Below are 17,360 nucleotides of genomic sequence, written 5' to 3'. Positions count from 1 at the left end.
GCTCGGCCCGACGAACTTTTGCTCCGTGAATATTCTTTTTGGGCCCGTCGCCAAGCCTAAGTTCGACTCGCGATGGGGAGTTTTCTTTTTGCTTTTTAAGATCTTTAAGAGATGATATGAGCATCACCAATCTTGTGAGATGACAATGAAATCTGAAAAACCAAGCGCACTCTTTACATTTGCCGCTTGGTATCGAAACCAGTTTGGAGGTAGCTTGTTCTTAGCAATGTCATCATAAAGGGAGAGCCATTGAAAGATTGGATACCAATGATGACATACCGCTTGACAAGCTTCAAGTTACTTAACCTATTCGAAAATGCAAATGCAGCTAAAAGAGACGACAAGAAGGTCATATGACTTCAACATTCTCCGACTCACCATAGCCGTTGTAGGAAACTCCCCTCAAGTTCCACTTCGGACACGGCGCTTGCACATTGCCACCCTTATCCATAGCCCGACTCAAAAACTTCTTTCCTGTGCCAGGTTCCGGCTTCACCTTCGCTTGCCACAGCGTCCACGACCATTTCAAGCTCACCCCTTTTTCCGGAGACTCGGCTTGGGCTAACTCTGCCAGCACCCAAGTCTTGCCGCCATCCGCGCTGACCTCAACTTGCGTCACAGGGCCGTCCTGTCCGCTCGGAAGTGCATACCCCTTAACATAGACCACTCCATTCTCATCACGTTTCACCGTGCTCTCAGAGGCTGGCACCGCAATGACAGAGTTAACAGGCATATCCACAATCGACGGACACTTGTCCCACCACTCCTTAGCTTTCTCAACGCAGTCCGCCTCCTCCGGCAGAATCTTATAATCACGCTGCTGGTAAAAGTTCGACGACTCACACAGCTGTACCGTAATCCGGTCCAGCCACTTGACCGACCTCGCGCCCGCAATGCCCGGCGTGACGACGCGCACAGGGAAGCCGTGGTTCGGCGTCAGGGGCCGCCCGTTCATCTCCAGCGCGAGAATCACGTCGGCGTCCTCTTGCATGGCTCTTTCGAGCGGGATGCTGCCGCCGTAGTACTCGTCGTCCTGGCAGGGCGTCTGGAAGCAGGCGAAGGCGACGTGGGCGTCCTTCCACTTCTCGCGCGGGAGGTCCATGCCGGAGCGCAGCAGGACGTCGCGCAGGCGGGGGCCGCGCCAGCGGCAGTTCATCACGGCGCCGTCGAACCAGTCGATGCCGTTGACTTCCTTGAGCTTGGTGCGCATCGTGTGGCGGCGGTTGCCGGCGCATTGGAGGGCGCAGATTACGGTGTGCTGGGGAAGTGAGGAGAGCTGGCCGATGGAGAATTCTTGCTGAGTAACGGCGCCGTAGATGGCGACGCGGTGAGTTGAGGCATCCAGATATGGGATCGGACTGGTAGTGTATTAGACGGGTGATAGGATGACGCCGGTGGAATACTCACCCATGGTTCCGGTCATAGCCGCCCTCTTCGGTGATGAAACTGCGTGATTGGCCATAAGTTAGCGTGGTGTCTCTCTGGAGGTATGCGTATTGATGGCTGGCTGGAGATGGAGATATATCAGAGGTGTTCAGTACCTGGAGATGAGCTTTTCGAGCGGCGGCTCTCGATTTAAAGGCTTCCGGACGGTATGCTCAAGCTTTGGGCCTAGCGTCAGCCGGATATTTACAAATTGCCCCTTCAGGCAGGGTGTATAGGGCCTATAGGGGGGCCAACTCGCACCTTGACCATGTTGGGACTGTGTTCTGCGATTGCGTGATTCCTCGTGCACTTGCTTGGCAGTGAGAAGTGGCGGGGTCAGATTTTGCGGGGACTCGGCGGCGATACTGCAGATCAGCAGGATAAACTTGAAAGACACTCAAATGATACTCAAATGATGCTTGAAAACACTTGATTGCACCGCGAAGGCCTGGAGGCCCCTTGGCCGTATCATATGCTGCTAATTGCCACACGAAGCCGCTTGGAGCAAACTCTTGCCCGTCGCGCGCCACAGCCAACCGTGCAAGAGATCGCGATGATGTGATGCCGCACAATCACCGGACTCGGCTGACCCCCATTGACACTAAAATACATCGTGGCCACTCAACACCACGGCCATTATCAATCTACGCGGGCGGACCCTGACGTCTATGCTAGGGTTATGTCTTCAGACGGGAAACAACCCAGGTATTGCTCGGATAACAGCGGCTTCATGCCCTGCCGAATTGACGATGCTTCCTTCACTATCCGTAGAGTGCCACTCTCGCTTCATCTGGTTACGCATACACTATAGCATACTTGAGCCGCAGGTAGAGAGCTCGTCGCTTCTCAGTTTGAATGTCCACATAAACCGACTCCTCGAGGTGGAGGTACTTCCAAGGTTCAGGTTGCTTTTTCTTCACGCCTCGAGGCGCTCCTAACGCTAGGAACGCCGTTGCGCTTTCTAGTAATGCATCCTGCTTTCTCTTTTTCCATTCACGGGCTCGTAAATACGGGTAAGCATGAATGCAAAGGTTCGCAGTTTCCTTCGGTCGTCGTCTCGTTATGTCCCAAACTTCTAAAACCATGTTGTCTTCTCTACCCACCATCTCACGACTCCCATCGCATCCTCCTCATCCATACTCCCGGCGTCCTATTGAGCATCACTTAACGCCGCCGACATGGAAGTTCGTGCCTTCTACGAGCTCGCCCGTCTCGAAGACGCTAGCCGTTTCGACGGTCTCTTTGACGAAGCAGCAGACGGAAAATGGGACTACCACAACCAACTCCACCCCTTTGCGTACCACGAACAACGCCTCAAGATCCTCAACGATGCCATCGCCGGACAAGCTGTGTTCCACAACTCGTTGCAGTTCTGTTCCTACAAGCAACGCCGCATTTCCATGGGAGACATAGCCATCCCCGACACCTGCATCACCACAGCCGATCTGGACATGAGTCTCCTCTGGTCTTTGTATGGAGGCACGATACGCGTGATGAATTGGTTCAAGATCAGATACTGCGAGATGAGCCTCGACCAGCTCCAAGCTCGCCTGGATGCGTACGAGCGCCAGCACAAGCGCTATCTCGAGAATGGAGATCACGAGCTCATCATTGCCGGCTCAGCACGCTGCATGCTTCTCCAGGATGCCATTAGGCGTGTCGATGGTCAAGGAAAGCGAAAGAGATTCGACATGATCAATTGGCGGCGTCCTCCCTGGGGTCAAGGACTCGATCCTCACTATCTGTCTAAGATGGGTATGCCCTTGGAACAACAGCCATGGCCAAAGCCTGCGCATGCCAGAACAAAATCACACTCCTCCATTCTGGGGCCGTTACTTTCGGGGTCAAAATGCCTCGAGACAGGAGCAAATGCCCGCCCGACTTTTAAAGGTTCTCATCGCTTCGTTGAAGCCGCGTCGACTTTCAAGAGCACTGTGCCGTCTCCCACGTGGTCTCCAATCTGTAGGCCTCTGACCCCTACTGAGTTTATGCGTGCTAGAGATGAGATCTCAAAGGCCAACAGGCTCTTAGGATCGTCATCCCTTTTGGACCCAGAGATTCCAGAGGAAGGAGGACGGAGTAGCTCCAACTCGGAAGGCTTTAATTACTTCGACGCCGGCGCGTTTACTCCCATGGAATTTGTGCCAACTGCCGAAGGGTCTCCAATCTTTGCTCTCCAAGACATCACCCCTGAAGCTCCACTGGTCCCTACAGACACCGTACCACCTCTTGAGAAGTCACTTGTCCATATTCACGAGGATGTTGTTGCCAAGCCGATCCGGGGTTCTGGCCGCGGTCAAGGGGAACCGAATCCCGACCGACTCAGGTATGACTCCATGAGCCCCGAGCCATCTTCTTCAAACGCTCTTCAAGACATCACCCCCAATGGACAATGGTCGAGTGGAGCCTGGGACCCTAAGTCGAAGACCCGATTTTATGATGCAGAGGCGTTTTCCCCATACCCTCCGGCACAATGGGCACCCGAGCTCACTCGCCGCAAATTCAAGGGACTGTGTCTAGCCACCAAGTCATCGGAAAGCTCCAAAACTGACTCCAATATGTCTCGTGGCCGAGAGAGCTCGCCTGCCGTTGACATCATTCTGTCACCAGAGGATGCCATAGACGACGGCGACTCCAATATGTCGAAAGACGATAGGCAGATGCTGTCTATGCCGCAGTATGCCTACGAGGATAGTAAGAGCATCGATCCATTGGTTGCGGACCGTAAACGCCACGTGCACCGAAAGTCAGAATTCTTGCAACTAGCTCCGGTGATGAGGGGAGGACATATGACGGGTTCAAAGAAGAGACTGGCCAGCAGTGCGTTTTTGGCCGGGAAGAGACCGAAGACTGATGAAAAGGAGAAACAGGAGGATCTCTATGACCCAGAATCCCCACCGGTTGCGAGTGGGTCTGCTGAAGAGACGAATGAGGAGGTTCTTTGCCCAGGGTGGCCGAGCGAGTCCGATTGATTCTGTCCACTAGTCTTCTTGTGAGAGGCCTGTCCCTGTTGCTCTTTTCCTTCTGTTCTATGGGATGATCCTGATGTTATGAGCGAGCGGGACTTGATTGGACCACACTTGCGCATGAGCCTGCAGTCCTCGACGCATGCACTTTGCAAACGACAACCATTCATCCTTTTCGTAATGAGTTGAATAAAACAGTCTTTCTTCTTAACGACGATGAAAACCCGCCTGCCCTGTGAGCGCCGACTCGCTCCACTATAACCTATCAAACCCAATAAACGCCATGCCATGCCATGCCATGCCATGCATCCTAACAACAGATCCTTCCGCGCGCTCCAACTAAAATCACCGTATTTCCCCCCCACCTCCCCTACAGCCCCAACCCCTTCCTCACATTCTCCCGCACAATCCGCTCATACTCCTTCCGCCGCTCCCTCCACATCCGCGCCGCATCCACATTCGCGGGGCTCTCATCATTCGGCTCCGCCAGCATGCTCATCACGCTAATCAGTATCTTCTCGACGCTCTGGATGGGGCTCCACCGCTCGCTCGCGTGCTCGTAGTGGTTCGGGTCGTCGCCGGGCGGGTGAAGGATCGAGATGCACACGGTCCCGTTTTGGTACACTGCCCAACTCCCGCAAACTCGTCAGCTTTACCCCAATTCCTTCTTCGCATGAGTGGTTGGGAAGGGTGGGAAGTACCGTTCGGGTGCCACATCTCGCACGTGAAGCGCATCGTCGGCGGCGCGAGCGGGTAGTCCTTGGGGAACTTGAGCTCCGCGGGGAAGATGCCGCCTTCGAAGGGCGTGCCTTCGGGCCCTTGGATTAGCGCTTCCCACAGGAACATGTCGTCCTCGGTGACGGGGCCGGCGGTGATGCCTTCGGGAGGGTCGGAGGAGAGGCCGCGGTATTCTTTGAAGAGGCGTTTGCTGGCGGGGTTGGCCATGGTGGGGGTAGAAGAGTTGGGAGGTTGTGAGGCGTGGTTTGGTTTGGAGAGTGGGAGATGGAGCTATTGGCGGTGCCAGTAAGAGAGCTGCCTATTTGGGAGTGGCGTGTTGAAGTGTTGGTGAGAGGTGTTCTCTTGGAGAGTGAATGTGAAGGTTGAGGTTCGTGGAGTTTGCGACAATGACGCACGTGCCTAGCGCAATCTTTATTGGTCGTTGTAGTTAATTTGACAGGTGTAGCTTATGTTTAGTTCAAATACACAGATCTTCTCGTGCTACTCGTATTGAGTTGGATATTGCGTTTTGATTTACAGACTATCCGAATACAGGGTGGTGATACATTTGTCTGCTCTGACTGCTTCAATCACCGCCAAAGAAATCACCAAAACTATCCATCCAGCCTCCGCCTTCTCCTCCGCCTCCATCACCACCTTGTGGTCCCTGTGATCCCGAGGAGAGATTGCTCCCGCCATCTTCTGGGCCAGAACTGCTGCCCGGAGAATCGTCCCCGAACCAATGTGAGTCTTCGTCTGAAGCCCACGGGCTGTCACCGTCTCGCGGGTCTCCTCCTGCACCGAAGGGGTCCCCTTTACTTTCCTCCTCATTTGGTTGCGGGGAGGAGCCTCTACCTCTTTGCATGGCTTCATATCCAGCCATCGTCCCTGCACCGGCTATCGCCCCTTCGCCGGATCCAACACCTCTTGCTACAGATCCAACTTCGCCCATAGCAGTCCCCGCCTCTGCAGTACCCGCTCCAACCGCACCAGCCTCAGCCGCGCCTCCAGCAGCAGCGCCTCCAGCAGCTTCACCGCCGCCCATGGGAAACCACAGTGGCATGAATCCCATGCCGCCAGTTTGAGAACTGTGTCTGCTGAAATAGTCGAAGTCGATGCTCACCGCGGTGGCAAGCATGACCGCCCGTTGGTCGAGCGTCATTCCGGGTGTCAACTGTATGTCTTCCTTGTGACGTGCACTGGTCTTCGAAATGATATGCGACGGCTCCGATGCGAGACCCGCCGCGTCCATACGCAACGCGTACACGCCAGTATCGGTGAAGATTTCCCTTGCAAAGCCCGCAAAGTTCCTGTTGACGGAGCCGAGTAGTCTTTGATCTTCTGATAATAGCGTGAAGTCCCAGGATAAGAATGGCTCGTCGACACGAGCAAACTGCATCATTCCAGTCTCGCGCGAGTCGCCTTCTACTACTTGTAAAGCTTTGGAGTTCGATAGTGGAAGATCGCCTGATGTTAGTTGGGGCAGGTTCGGGTCGGGTTGGGTTTGGTTGAGGTTGCGTGCGAGGAACAAGTTGTATTTGCGACGTAAAGGTGCCCACTCTTGCTCGGCCGATCCGATAATTCGCATTTGTGAGAGAGGTATGGACGAGATATGGGAGGACGTTTGGCTAGCAATAGAGCCAACACTCGTGCCTTGTAGAGATGTGGAGGGCGAGTATGATTCAGTATCGTTTTGGGCATCATAGACTCTGATCCTTGAAGAAATCCAGCTGAAAGGACGATGAAACTAGGACATTTGTGAGAACCAATGTAGATAGATTTAATGGAAATCTGGGTTGTTTTATAACGTCTAGGTAACATAGATCTACGTACCCGAAGTACTTCTTGCTCGTGCTTATCAAATACATGTGTCGTGAAGCTCCGGTGGGTCCGGAGCATCTGGCGAGCAATAGCGTTCCCCATTCCATGCTCTTGTTCTGCCAAATAGCCAATATGATTTCCATGCGGGTCCATTATTACATATCGATTTGCTTGCTCGAATCCTAAAAACACATTCATCATTTCGATCTGTCGCTGTACTATGATGGAAGAGTTGTGGAGTAGCGAAACCGCGGGGTGGTTCTCTTTAAGGACGCCATGGGGATCCTCTGGTATATGAACAGGTGTGAGGAGGTTGTTATCTGCATCAGACGCCTGACTCAAAGCTGTTGACACCGCTTCAATCTTAGACGGATCGCTACTTGGCTGTGCTGGGACAGGCTCTTGAGGTTGTTTCTGTGATCGGACGAATTGCGAAGGTGGCGATTTGTTAAGGGAGTTCTTTAGGGGACGGCCTCGGGGTCGGTTGGAGGTCGACAGAGGCCTGTAGATTAGTCGAGGTAGTCTCAAGGACCACCTCGTTGTGAGGAACATGTCTGCGTGTCTAGAACCGTTCTATGCTGGATGAATGAACGTCTGACCTGTCCCGTTGACATTCTTCTGCAGTGGTGTCTTATCGATAAGAGCTCCGGAAGAATGTAGCGCCGCAGCCTTTTCGACTCACATCAAAATCTGCGCTGCTCCAAGCTCCTACGATCACCAAGCTTGGAGATGTCTACGGCAACCCTCACTTCTGTCGGTCGTCTGCTTGTCCATCCGTCCATCAGCTTGGGCTGAGAACTGTAAGTGAAGCTCTAACCTTTTTCCCACTGGCGACGCGTCAAATTGCGAAGATGACACCTTATTGTACACTTGAAGAGCGAATTTTGATTTCTTCGTTCTCCTCTGAGAGACCAATTTGTATTAGACTACAACGGTATCTGAGCAACTTCAAACATCATCATTATGCTTTCATGTCTATTCGCTCGGCTGAAAGCTAACGTATCACAAGAACTAGGCGAAACGACGCCATCTGGACCCCGAGATGACTTCCAAAGTCGAAGGTGCGAATGGAGTGGTACCACCTGTAATAACGGGCCATGAGGATGGGAAGCTGCCTGAGAAGGTCGCTGTGAAACCTCAAGAGCGGACGCCTAGGCCGAAGAAACCCAACTACGCTCAGATACACAGCCACCCTCTGCCACTAGAAATATACCCCGTGCCATCTTTTATTCCTCACAACCCACTGTCTGTTGCGCGCATCATCTTGACAGTGGTCTCCCAATACTTCTGGCCGCCGTCATCTCACTTACCGAATCTCTACAAAGGCTACTTCTCCCACGACACGCAAGCTGTGCATATTACAGATGCTGTTACAATTCGAGCTCTCTGGGAACAAGGCTTCTACGGAAAGGGCACGCTCAGTCGCAGTGAACCTCGCTGGCTAGACCAGGAAAAGAGAAGGCGAGGGCTCATAGCCTTCGAAACCAGCGAAGAAGTAACGCGGCAGAGACGGGAGACCCGACGTCAATTCAAATTAGAGCGTGCAAGGAAAGAAAGAGAGACTATCGAACAGCAGCTGAAGGACGAAGGAAAGTTGCCGGTGGGAACTCACATTCCTGAGAGTCATGATGAGTCTGAGCTCAATGGGGCTGCCGATGCTTCCATTGCAAATAACGTAACACTTGATTCCGTCGTTGCCTTGCCTTCATCCACACTGCTTCCAGACACAGAGACTGTCACAACGTCAACCCAAGATGCCGCAAATGTCCTTGACAAAGCGGATGAGGACCTCGACGAAGAAATCGAGGATCAGGAGCATTTACAACTGACGTGCGAAGAAGCCTTCTTCTTAGTCTACGCTCTTGGTGCCCTTGAGGTATCTGACAAAAACTCACCGATGTCGTCTTCGAAGCTTATGGGACTGTTTGCTGAACACTCGACCTTCCCGCCTGGTGAGTCCCAATACTTACAGCCGGATGGTGCCTTCCTCCTGAAATACGTTGTCTACCATCACTTCCGATCGTTAGGCTGGGTAGTCCGTCCAGGCGTGAAATTCGCTGTCGACTACCTGCTCTACAATAGAGGACCTGTGTTCTCTCATGCTGAGTTTGCTGTAATTATCATACCGTCATACAGCGATCCATATTGGTCCGAGCATCCGGACCAGAAAGCAGCAGCTCAGCAGGGTGTTGAACGGGATTGGTGGTGGCTGCATCGAGTCAACCGTGTTCAGACACAAGTACACAAGAGCTTGGTTCTAGTATATGTGGATATACCGCCACCTACGCAGATCGAGGTAGCAGCTGGGCAGACCGACATTGGCAAGATCCTGAAACAGTACAAGGTTCGCGAGTTTGTGTTGCGGAGATGGATTCCAAATCGAAATCGCGACTGAGAGCCATGCTCGTCCCTGAGATAAAAGCTCTGTACTCTAAAGTCATGCTCCCATGCGCATTAGGGTCGAGCCTCGGATGGTGACAATTCTTTGCCCTGGAGCGGACGACGAGCAATCAGCAGCGTGATCTGCCATGCCAATTCAGTGAGTGCTCTCCTCGCGATCTACACTAGTGTCCTTTATGCTAGCTTCATAAATCATTCCCTTCTTATGTGCTTCTTCCTGACAGATACTAGCCCACCATGAATGACTCTTGAGGCCAGTGATTCAGCAACGAGTGTAGGGGGTATCGATGGTGAGCTTGGACGGTGAGAACATTCACGTGGTAAGCTGGCATTTCTGAGCGGCGCCTTGCCTGGCCTAGGCACTCTGAGGTCTGTTTGTTTCCAATCAGAGTGACGTAGACCGATAGAATCTGGATGAGGACCACGTGATCTATCGCCATCTCTTCAGTCTTCCATCCAACCAATAGCTGAATTGTTCTCCATTGCCGTATAGTGAACGCTTTTGTGGACCAAGGTCTCTTTGCTGTGTTTCCAAGGTTCAATCCCTCAACAAACCTAAGCGGATAGGCCCCATTGCCGACGTCCATGGTCATACTCACATAGAGTTTTCACACCGCCCTGTACATTCGAATGCAACGTATGCTCTCAATAGTGATACGGGTTGTGCGGTGGGTTAAAGACAAAGTCAGTACTGCCTATTTTCTTGATCTCTTCAAACTTGCTTGATTCCTGATTCACTAACGCGACACGCTTTGCACCACACCAAATCCCGCTTCACTACTTCTGACTTCCACTGCACCCATCGCATCTCTGCTAACGTACACCCAAGATGGAGGCCAGTCAACATGATCGCGAGAAGCAGTGGGCATACGAGCTAGACCAGCAGATCCGCGCCCTCTCGACCATGTGCTCGCTCGTGATGGACAAGTTTCCCAACGACAGCTCGAAGCCCCCAGCGCACACAAACCCCAAGCACAGAGAAGCGGTGGCTTTGTCTGTGCTCCTAATACGCGAGCCTGGAGAGAACGTGACAGTCGCCGCGGCGGTGGACGCGCTTTCGAGCCGGCCGTACCACGAGCTGGTGGTTGCTACGAACATGGACCAAGACGCCGGAAGCAGGTATGAGACTCTAGCATTCAACTGCTCAAACTATAGTGTCTAATGGCTGTCTAGTAACTACAAGTACCTCTTCGCGCCGGACGAGATCACCGACTGCGAGGTCCTTCCCGACTCTGATTCTCCCCCGGACGGCTTCGATAGACATGTCAAGGTCTTTGGCACGCTTCTCCGGGCATACCACAACCATTTCCAACAGCCAACCAAGCGAGCAAGATTCAAGCGCGCGTTTTTGACATATTCCCTGGGCGCGGGACTGCCTGAGTACGTCCATCGGCTCAGCTTTGGTGTCGAGCAGTCGAGCTTCGTGTCGTTTATTCTCAGCGACCTTCCGCACTTCGGAGAAGACTTCGAACCCTTGACCTTCCTGGCGAAAGATCAACCTAAGATTTCGTCGATGGGTATGACGCTTGTAGATGCTGTCATTCGGGTTGTCCAGCAGGCTCTTCATAGGAAAGAGGATGTGGAGGTTGACGACGCTTACGAGCTCAGACTGCGTCAAGCGATGGCATCGCTGAAGAAGGGCGAGTTCGATCACGATTGCGCGTACGCCTTACATATCATACTCAGGATTCGTCTGCGGTGGGTCTTCAAAGATATCGAGAGGGCGCTTTCCTCGGTGTCTAACCACGAAGCTCCTGAAAGCAGAACCCCAGATCCGCTCCACTGGACCACGACGCTGCTACAATGGGACCACATGGTCACCGGGCTCAAGGACTTGCTCGATATGTACGGAACCTGCATCGACACCCTCAAGAACGGAGCCACTCTCATGGACGAAAACACTCCTAAGAAAGGAACCACTCTCGCGAACGAAAACGCTCCCAAGGACGGAGACGCCCCCAAGGACAAGACCACTCCCAAAAACGAAGACCATTCCTCCACCTCCACCGTCTCCTTCAACCACTCCACCCACCCCCACCTAACAACCCTCTTCCGCACCCCCCGCCTCACCCCCCTCACCCGCCTCCCCTACGGCACCGCCCTAACCGCCTGGCTCCGGCACACAACCTCGCAACCGCGCGCCGCCCGCACCCTCCTGCACCCGCGCTGCGCCGCGCTCGCCGCGCTCGCCTCCCACCTCACCATCCTGCCCCTCAGCGCCACTCCCCCCGCAGACCCGAAAATGGACCGCCACAAAGCGGCCTTCAGCCTCGTGTTCCCCGGGTCCGTGCTCCCGCGCGGCCTGCACGGCTGGCCCGCGACGCTGAAGAGCCACCTCAGCGGCGACACGGCGTTCCAGGACCTCTGGCAGCGGCGGTTTCCCGGCAGCGTGCCGCAGGAGGCGCAGGTGCTGATGGCACTGGCGCGGGTAGGGCGGGTGCGGCCGCCGAGCAGGGCGATGCCGGTGGTGGCGAGCGCGAGACTGCCCGCGGTGGGCGCGGCGGTGGTGGCGGATAGGGTGGTGGAGGCGGTTTGGGGGAGGCCGTGGGAGGGTGTGCGGAAGGCGGAGCCGGGAAGGAGGGTGGAGGGGGGGAAGAATGGGAAGAAGATGAAGGTGGGGCAGAGGAGTGGGTGTGGGTGCAGTGGGGAGGTGGCGCCGTTTTGTGTGCCGGAGGGGTTGGCGGGGACGGTGGTGGAGGGGATTCGGGATGTGGTGGTTCAGGAGGTCAGGGCGAGGATTGGGGAGAGGGAGGTGAGGGGCCTGGGGGAGGGGTTGAGTGAGGAGGTGAGGGAGTTGAATGAGAGGAAGCGGACGAGGGGGCAGGGGTCGTTGATGCGGCATCGGGAGAGGAGGGGGGAGGAGGGCAAGGCGAAGCGGAAGGAGAAGTGGGAGCAGAAGAAGGATTATTATAATAACAGGAAGAGGGCGAAGCGGGAGGAGGGCGAGAAGAACAGGGCTGAGTGGGAGAGATATCAGGCGGAGCAGAAAGAGGCTCTGCAAGCTGGCGAGGGGGCGATTGTTGAGCAGGAGGCGGACAAGAAGTCAGAGGATGTGAAAGTCAAGCCGGAGGCAGACGAGTAATCATGTCTGCAATACGACCTGTTGGGAATTAGATGGCTCGGAAAGACGGGCTGTCAAAGGAGCTGAGAGCTGGAAGATAGAGGTTTTTGGGAGAGCCATCTCGGATCGGATCGGCAGAGAGCAAGGATGTGATAAAGCTGCTTGGGTACACTGTTCAGCTAGAGCATGTATGCTACTGGACGGGTCTACAATTTGAAGTGGATGGACAGTTCATATACTCAGAGTATTGGCCTCTAGGCTTGAGTAATGTGCACGTTCCATTAGCTTGCTGAAGTCTTCGAAGGCCTTTGATAGCCTTGAGCGCCTGAAATCAATCTCTGCTTGCAAGGATATGAAACTCATATCATAAGATTTGATATCCGTAATAATCCCAAGTAGCCCTGCACGCGGGGCATGGAAAAAGTGGCACACTAGTTCTAGAACAAGCTATCTCGTGTGTACACACAGGCAGAGTGCTCGGTGAGTGTGCCACTGTTTTCATGCCCAGCGTGCCCTGCTGTCCGTAGGTGTTCAAATCTCGATGATCAGATCCACAACTTCTGAATCAGTCTCCCACCCCAGATATTCCGAAGGTCATTATCACATGACAAAGAATTCAACCAAGAAGATTGTAAAATGCTTTTTTCATTTCAATTCTAGGTAAGGACCTGACCCCCATGCGGAAGCCAGGACAAGCGCGATCCCCAAACCATCGGTCCTTTCATAGCATCGTATCACCATATCCTCTAGTCATAATCTATGGCTTCTCGTAGATCCAGTCGAACTGGGCGCTCTTCCAGGTCTGGACCTCGCCCTCCTTGAACCAGAGAGCAATCTCCTTCTTGGCGTTCTCGACGCTGTCGGAGCCGTGGCAGACGTTGCGGCCGACATCGAGGGCGTAGTCGCCGCGGATGGTGCCAGGGGCAGAGGCCAGCGGGTTGGTGGCACCGAGGATGGAGCGGCCGGTCTTGACGGCGTCACGGCCCTCCCAGACCATGGCGGCGACGGGACCGCTGCCCATGTCTGTGTGAGTCAGTATGGGGACTTGTGCTTGTATTGCGGTGTAGGGGGTTCATAGGAGAGGGAGGCATACAGGCAATGAGTCCGGGGAAGAAGGGCTTGTCGGAGAGGTCCTCGTAGTGCTTCTCGAGGTGCTCCTTGGTGGGGGTGACGAGCTTGATAGCCGCGAGCTTGAAGCTGGAGGATGTCAGCGAGATGTTCAGGGTTTGGAGGGGTACATTTGCGAAGGGAAACTGCGGCTACGTACCCACGGTTCTCGAAGCGGGAGATGATGGGTCCGATGAGGCCACGCTGGTAGGGCGTTAGCAATTGGGTTATTTGCGGGGTGGCAGCCACGAAGAGGAGAGTATATGGTTCTGATGTTTTGATGCTTTGATATAGGACACTAGCATAGGACATTGGCATACCTGGACACCATCGGGCTTGATGGCAATGAAACTAAGACCTCAACGTTAGCTTCACCGCTCCTCTCTCCCGATAACTCGAGGGAACTCACGTCTGTTCAGTAGTCATGTTGGCGGCTTCTCGTTCCTGTTCGGCGTGGAGTTCGATGTTATGGCGGAGACGGGCGCGGTCTTTCGGTCCTAGGTGCTTGAAGATGGGCGGGTCGGGGATGCCAGAAGGGAATTGCGAGGTCATATATAGCGGCGGCTGGGCAGAAATTGTCGTGTATCTAGTGGGGGGAGTGCGGTGGCACTTTTAGGGCGGGGCTGCTAAAAGAGAGGCCGTGCAGCCCCTGGTGGCGCCAATTGGAGCGAGATGCCAGCTGCAGCTCCACCGCCTGTGATGAGCAACCTGGCCAGTCCGAATCCAAACACCAAGCCTCCACCAGCTGAGTGAACGCGACTCTGCCTGACAGCACCCAGCTGCGTCTAGGCCACCATGTTGTTCACAATGCCCCAGCCCCGCAGCTGGACGGGTGTTTTCCTTTCTTTTGCCGCGTTGAGTTCCCTGTTTACGCCAGTTGGTATGTGTTTTTCCGTCTGACGCCCATTGAGCTCGCTATCATTCTATTCTGTATACTTATACAGCGTGTAGTCATGGTTAAACACGAGAACTTCAAGACGTGCACTCAGGCTGGTTTCTGCAAACGCAACAGAGCATTCGCCGACGACGTAGCCCAGCTTTCGAGCTGGGCCTCCCCCTACAACCTCGATCCCTCCTCCGTTTCCTTCAAAGATGGGCAGTTGTCTGGCACAATACTCAAGACGGTTGGAAAGGCTGGTGAGACGGTCCGGTTACCGCTCACTGTCACGTTTTTGGAATCTGGCACAGCGCGAGTGACGGTGGATGAGGAAAAACGACAAAAGGGAGACATTACGCTACGGCATGATAGCAAAGCAAGAAAGGAGCGGTACAATGAAGCATCAAAATGGGCTATTGTGGGGGGCCTCGAAATCAGCACCGGTGCTGCATTGAGTCGGGACACGGAAGCTGGCTCGACAAGAGTGAACTATGGTCCTGCTGGCCAACACGAAGCGGTTATCACACATTCTCCGTTCGGTATCGACTTTAAGCGGGATGGTGAAACACATATCAAGTTCAATGAGCGAGGTCTGTTGAATATGGAGCATTGGAGGGCGAAGATCGAGAAGCCAGCACCGAAGGAAGGCGAAGAACCTCCTCCAGAGACAGCTGAGGAAAATAGTGAAGACGAGAGCACTTGGTGGGAAGAGTCTTTTGGTGGCAATACGGATAGCAAGCCCAAGGGACCAGAAGCCGTGGCTTTGGACATCTCATTCCCGGGCTACGAACACGTCTACGGAATCCCAGAGCACGCAAGCTCTTTGTCGTTGAAAGAAACAAGGTACGAGCTCATCAATTGCTGACTTGAGAATTTTGCGCTGACAAGTCTGTAGAGGCGGAGATGGAAAATACAGCGAGCCCTACCGACTCTACAATGCCGACGTTTTCGAGTACGAATTGGACAGCCCTATGACACTCTACGGTGCCATTCCGTTGATGCAAGCCCACCGCAAAGGATCTACTGTCGGAGTCTTCTGGTTGAATGCTGCTGAGACCTGGATTGATGTCTTGAAGTCGAAGGGTTCCAAAAATCCCCTCAGCCTTGGAACCAAGTCTGTCACGGACACGCAAACACATTGGATCTCTGAAAGTGGGATATTGGATGTGTTTGTGCTGCTTGGACCTACTCCCAAGGATATCACCCATAAGTACGGCGAATTGACCGGATTTACGGCGATGCCCCAGCAATTTGCCATTGCATATCACCAGTGCAGATGGAACTATGTCACCGACGAGGACGTCATGGACGTTGATCGTAAATTCGACAAGTTCAAGATTCCATACGACGTTATTTGGCTCGACATTGAGTACACAGATGGCAAGAAGTACTTCACTTGGGATCCGCTCACATTCCCAAATCCCAAGAAAATGCACAACCAGTTGGATAAACGCGATAGAAAGCTGGTCGCAATCATCGACCCGCACATCAAGAACACGGACAAATACCCTGTTATCGATGAGATGAAGAGCAAAGGCCTTGCGGTCAAAAACAAAGAAGGCAACGATTATGAGGGTTGGTGTTGGCCTGGGTCTTCGTATTGGGTGGATTGCTTCAATCCCGCAGCTATCAAATGGTGGACAACACTATTCAAATACGATAGCTGGAAGGGTACTTTTGCTAACACTTTCATCTGGAACGACATGAACGAGCCCTCTGTATTCAACGGCCCTGAAACGACCATGCCGAAAGACAATCTGCACTACGGAAACTGGGAGCACCGTGATGTGCATAACATCAATGGTTTGACTTTCCACAATGCCACGTTCGAGGCCATGCTAGAACGGAAGAAGGGTGAGGTCCGTCGACCTTTTGTTCTGACCCGCTCATTCTACGCCGGAAGCCAACGTCTCGGTGCTATGTGGACCGGGGACAACCTAGCGGAATGGTCTCATCTGGCCATATCCATTCCCATGGTACTAAACCAAGGTATCTCAGGTTTCCCATTCTCCGGTGCCGACGTGGGTGGCTTCTTCGGCAACCCAAGCAAGGAGCTCCTAACCCGCTGGTACCAAACCGGCACCTTCTACCCCTTCTTCCGCGGCCACGCGCACATCGACACCCGACGGCGCGAGCCCTACGTCCCCGGCGCCCCCTATACCGAAATCATCTCGCAAGCCCTTCGCCTCCGCTACCAGCTCCTCCCCGCCTGGTACACGGCCTTCCACGAAGCCGCCACGACGGGCGCGCCCATCGTCAGGCCCAACTTCTACGTCCACCCGGACGATGACAAGGGCTTCGCCATCGACGACCAGCTCTACGTCGGCTCCACGGGCCTCCTCGCCAAGCCCGTCGTCACCGAGGGCGCCGAGAGTGTCGACATCTACCTCGCCGACGCCCAGCCCTACTACGACTACTTCGACTACACGACTTACGTCGGCGCCGGCTACCACACCGTCAAAGCGCCCCTCGACAAGATCCCACTGCTCATGCAGGGCGGGCACGTCATCCCGCGCCGCGACCGCCCGCGCCGCAGCAGCGGGCTCATGAAGTGGGACCCCTTCACGCTCGTGGTCGTGCTCGACAATACTGGCAATGCGGAGGGGACGCTGTATGTTGACGACGGCGAGACGTTTGATCACGAGCAGGGCGCGTTTATCCACCGGAAATTCGTGTTCGATTGGGCGACGAGTTCGCTTTCTTCGATAAACATTGGAGCACCGGGCGCCAAGACGGCGGCGTACGCGAAGACGATGGCGAAGGTGCGGATTGAGAAGGTAATTATTGTGGGCGCGCCGGCGAGTTGGAAGGATTTGAGCAAGGTGGGGGTTAGTGAGGAGGGGGTGAAGGAGAGCAAAGCGGGGAAGAAGGTAGAGTTGAAGTACTATCCGGCCCAAGGGGGAAAGGCGAGCTGGGCGGTGGTGCGGGATCCGAAGGTTGCAGTGGGGAAGGGGTGGAAGATTGAGTTTGCGTAGATGCGGAGGGG

The 17,360-nt window shown here is 54.3% G+C and overlaps 8 protein-coding genes across 8 annotated transcripts; 4 read left to right on the top strand and 4 right to left on the bottom strand.

Moving 5' to 3' along the window:
* Positions 1-74: 74 nt before the first annotated feature.
* Positions 75-1,838, bottom strand: BDZ99DRAFT_458514 (putative sulfite oxidase). Its single transcript, XM_033718932.1, has 4 exons — positions 1,687-1,838; positions 1,542-1,603; positions 1,408-1,446; positions 75-1,358 (listed from the first exon to the last, which is right to left on the bottom strand). The coding sequence occupies exons 1-4, from the start codon at positions 1,693-1,695 to the stop codon at positions 350-352; spliced, it is 1,119 nt and encodes a 372-aa protein (XP_033583636.1). The 5' UTR covers positions 1,696-1,838; the 3' UTR covers positions 75-349.
* A 588-nt stretch (positions 1,839-2,426) lies between these two features.
* On the top strand, positions 2,427-4,596 carry BDZ99DRAFT_458513 (uncharacterized protein). The gene has a single exon (XM_033718931.1). It carries the CDS (start codon positions 2,604-2,606, stop codon positions 4,395-4,397), a length of 1,794 nt encoding a protein of 597 aa, XP_033583635.1. The 5' UTR covers positions 2,427-2,603; the 3' UTR covers positions 4,398-4,596.
* Positions 4,597-4,761: 165 nt separating this feature from the next.
* Positions 4,762-5,336, bottom strand: BDZ99DRAFT_376518 (ubiquitin-conjugating enzyme; the record flags this gene model as incomplete). The annotated part of the gene is made up of 2 exons (XM_033715029.1): positions 4,762-5,015; positions 5,093-5,336. 2 exons carry the CDS (start codon positions 5,334-5,336, stop codon positions 4,762-4,764), a joined length of 498 nt encoding a protein of 165 aa, XP_033583634.1.
* A 267-nt stretch (positions 5,337-5,603) lies between these two features.
* BDZ99DRAFT_566468 (Scramblase-domain-containing protein) lies at positions 5,604-7,522 on the bottom strand. The gene is made up of 2 exons (XM_033727584.1): positions 6,942-7,522; positions 5,604-6,855 (listed from the first exon to the last, which is right to left on the bottom strand). The coding sequence occupies exons 1-2, from the start codon at positions 7,479-7,481 to the stop codon at positions 5,695-5,697; spliced, it is 1,701 nt and encodes a 566-aa protein (XP_033583633.1). The 5' UTR covers positions 7,482-7,522; the 3' UTR covers positions 5,604-5,694.
* Positions 7,523-7,657: 135 nt separating this feature from the next.
* Positions 7,658-9,816, top strand: BDZ99DRAFT_458509 (tRNA splicing endonuclease SEN2). The gene is made up of 3 exons (XM_033718930.1): positions 7,658-9,468; positions 9,524-9,526; positions 9,557-9,816. The coding sequence occupies exon 1, from the start codon at positions 7,972-7,974 to the stop codon at positions 9,322-9,324; it is 1,353 nt and encodes a 450-aa protein (XP_033583632.1). The 5' UTR covers positions 7,658-7,971; the 3' UTR covers positions 9,325-9,468; positions 9,524-9,526; positions 9,557-9,816.
* A 342-nt stretch (positions 9,817-10,158) lies between these two features.
* Positions 10,159-12,680, top strand: BDZ99DRAFT_494456 (uncharacterized protein; the record flags this gene model as incomplete). Its single annotated transcript, XM_033723312.1, has 2 exons — positions 10,159-10,448; positions 10,503-12,680. 2 exons carry the CDS (start codon positions 10,159-10,161, stop codon positions 12,409-12,411), a joined length of 2,199 nt encoding a protein of 732 aa, XP_033583631.1. The 3' UTR covers positions 12,412-12,680.
* Positions 12,681-13,079: 399 nt separating this feature from the next.
* On the bottom strand, positions 13,080-14,049 carry BDZ99DRAFT_434126 (nucleoside diphosphate kinase; the record flags this gene model as incomplete). Its single annotated transcript, XM_033717427.1, has 5 exons — positions 13,080-13,413; positions 13,484-13,587; positions 13,658-13,701; positions 13,818-13,848; positions 13,907-14,049. The coding sequence occupies 5 exons, from the start codon at positions 14,047-14,049 to the stop codon at positions 13,148-13,150; spliced, it is 588 nt and encodes a 195-aa protein (XP_033583630.1). The 3' UTR covers positions 13,080-13,147.
* A 401-nt stretch (positions 14,050-14,450) lies between these two features.
* BDZ99DRAFT_376947 (uncharacterized protein) lies at positions 14,451-17,349 on the top strand (the record flags this gene model as incomplete). Its single annotated transcript, XM_033715048.1, has 2 exons — positions 14,451-15,217; positions 15,270-17,349. The coding sequence occupies 2 exons, from the start codon at positions 14,451-14,453 to the stop codon at positions 17,347-17,349; spliced, it is 2,847 nt and encodes a 948-aa protein (XP_033583629.1).
* Between the last annotated feature and the right edge of the window lie 11 nt (positions 17,350-17,360).

Source organism: Mytilinidion resinicola, assembly GCF_010093595.1.
Source record: "Mytilinidion resinicola strain CBS 304.34 unplaced genomic scaffold BDZ99scaffold_2, whole genome shotgun sequence".
NCBI lineage: Eukaryota > Fungi > Ascomycota > Dothideomycetes > Mytilinidiales > Mytilinidiaceae > Mytilinidion > Mytilinidion resinicola.
This window is presented reverse-complemented; position numbering and strand designations above follow the sequence as displayed.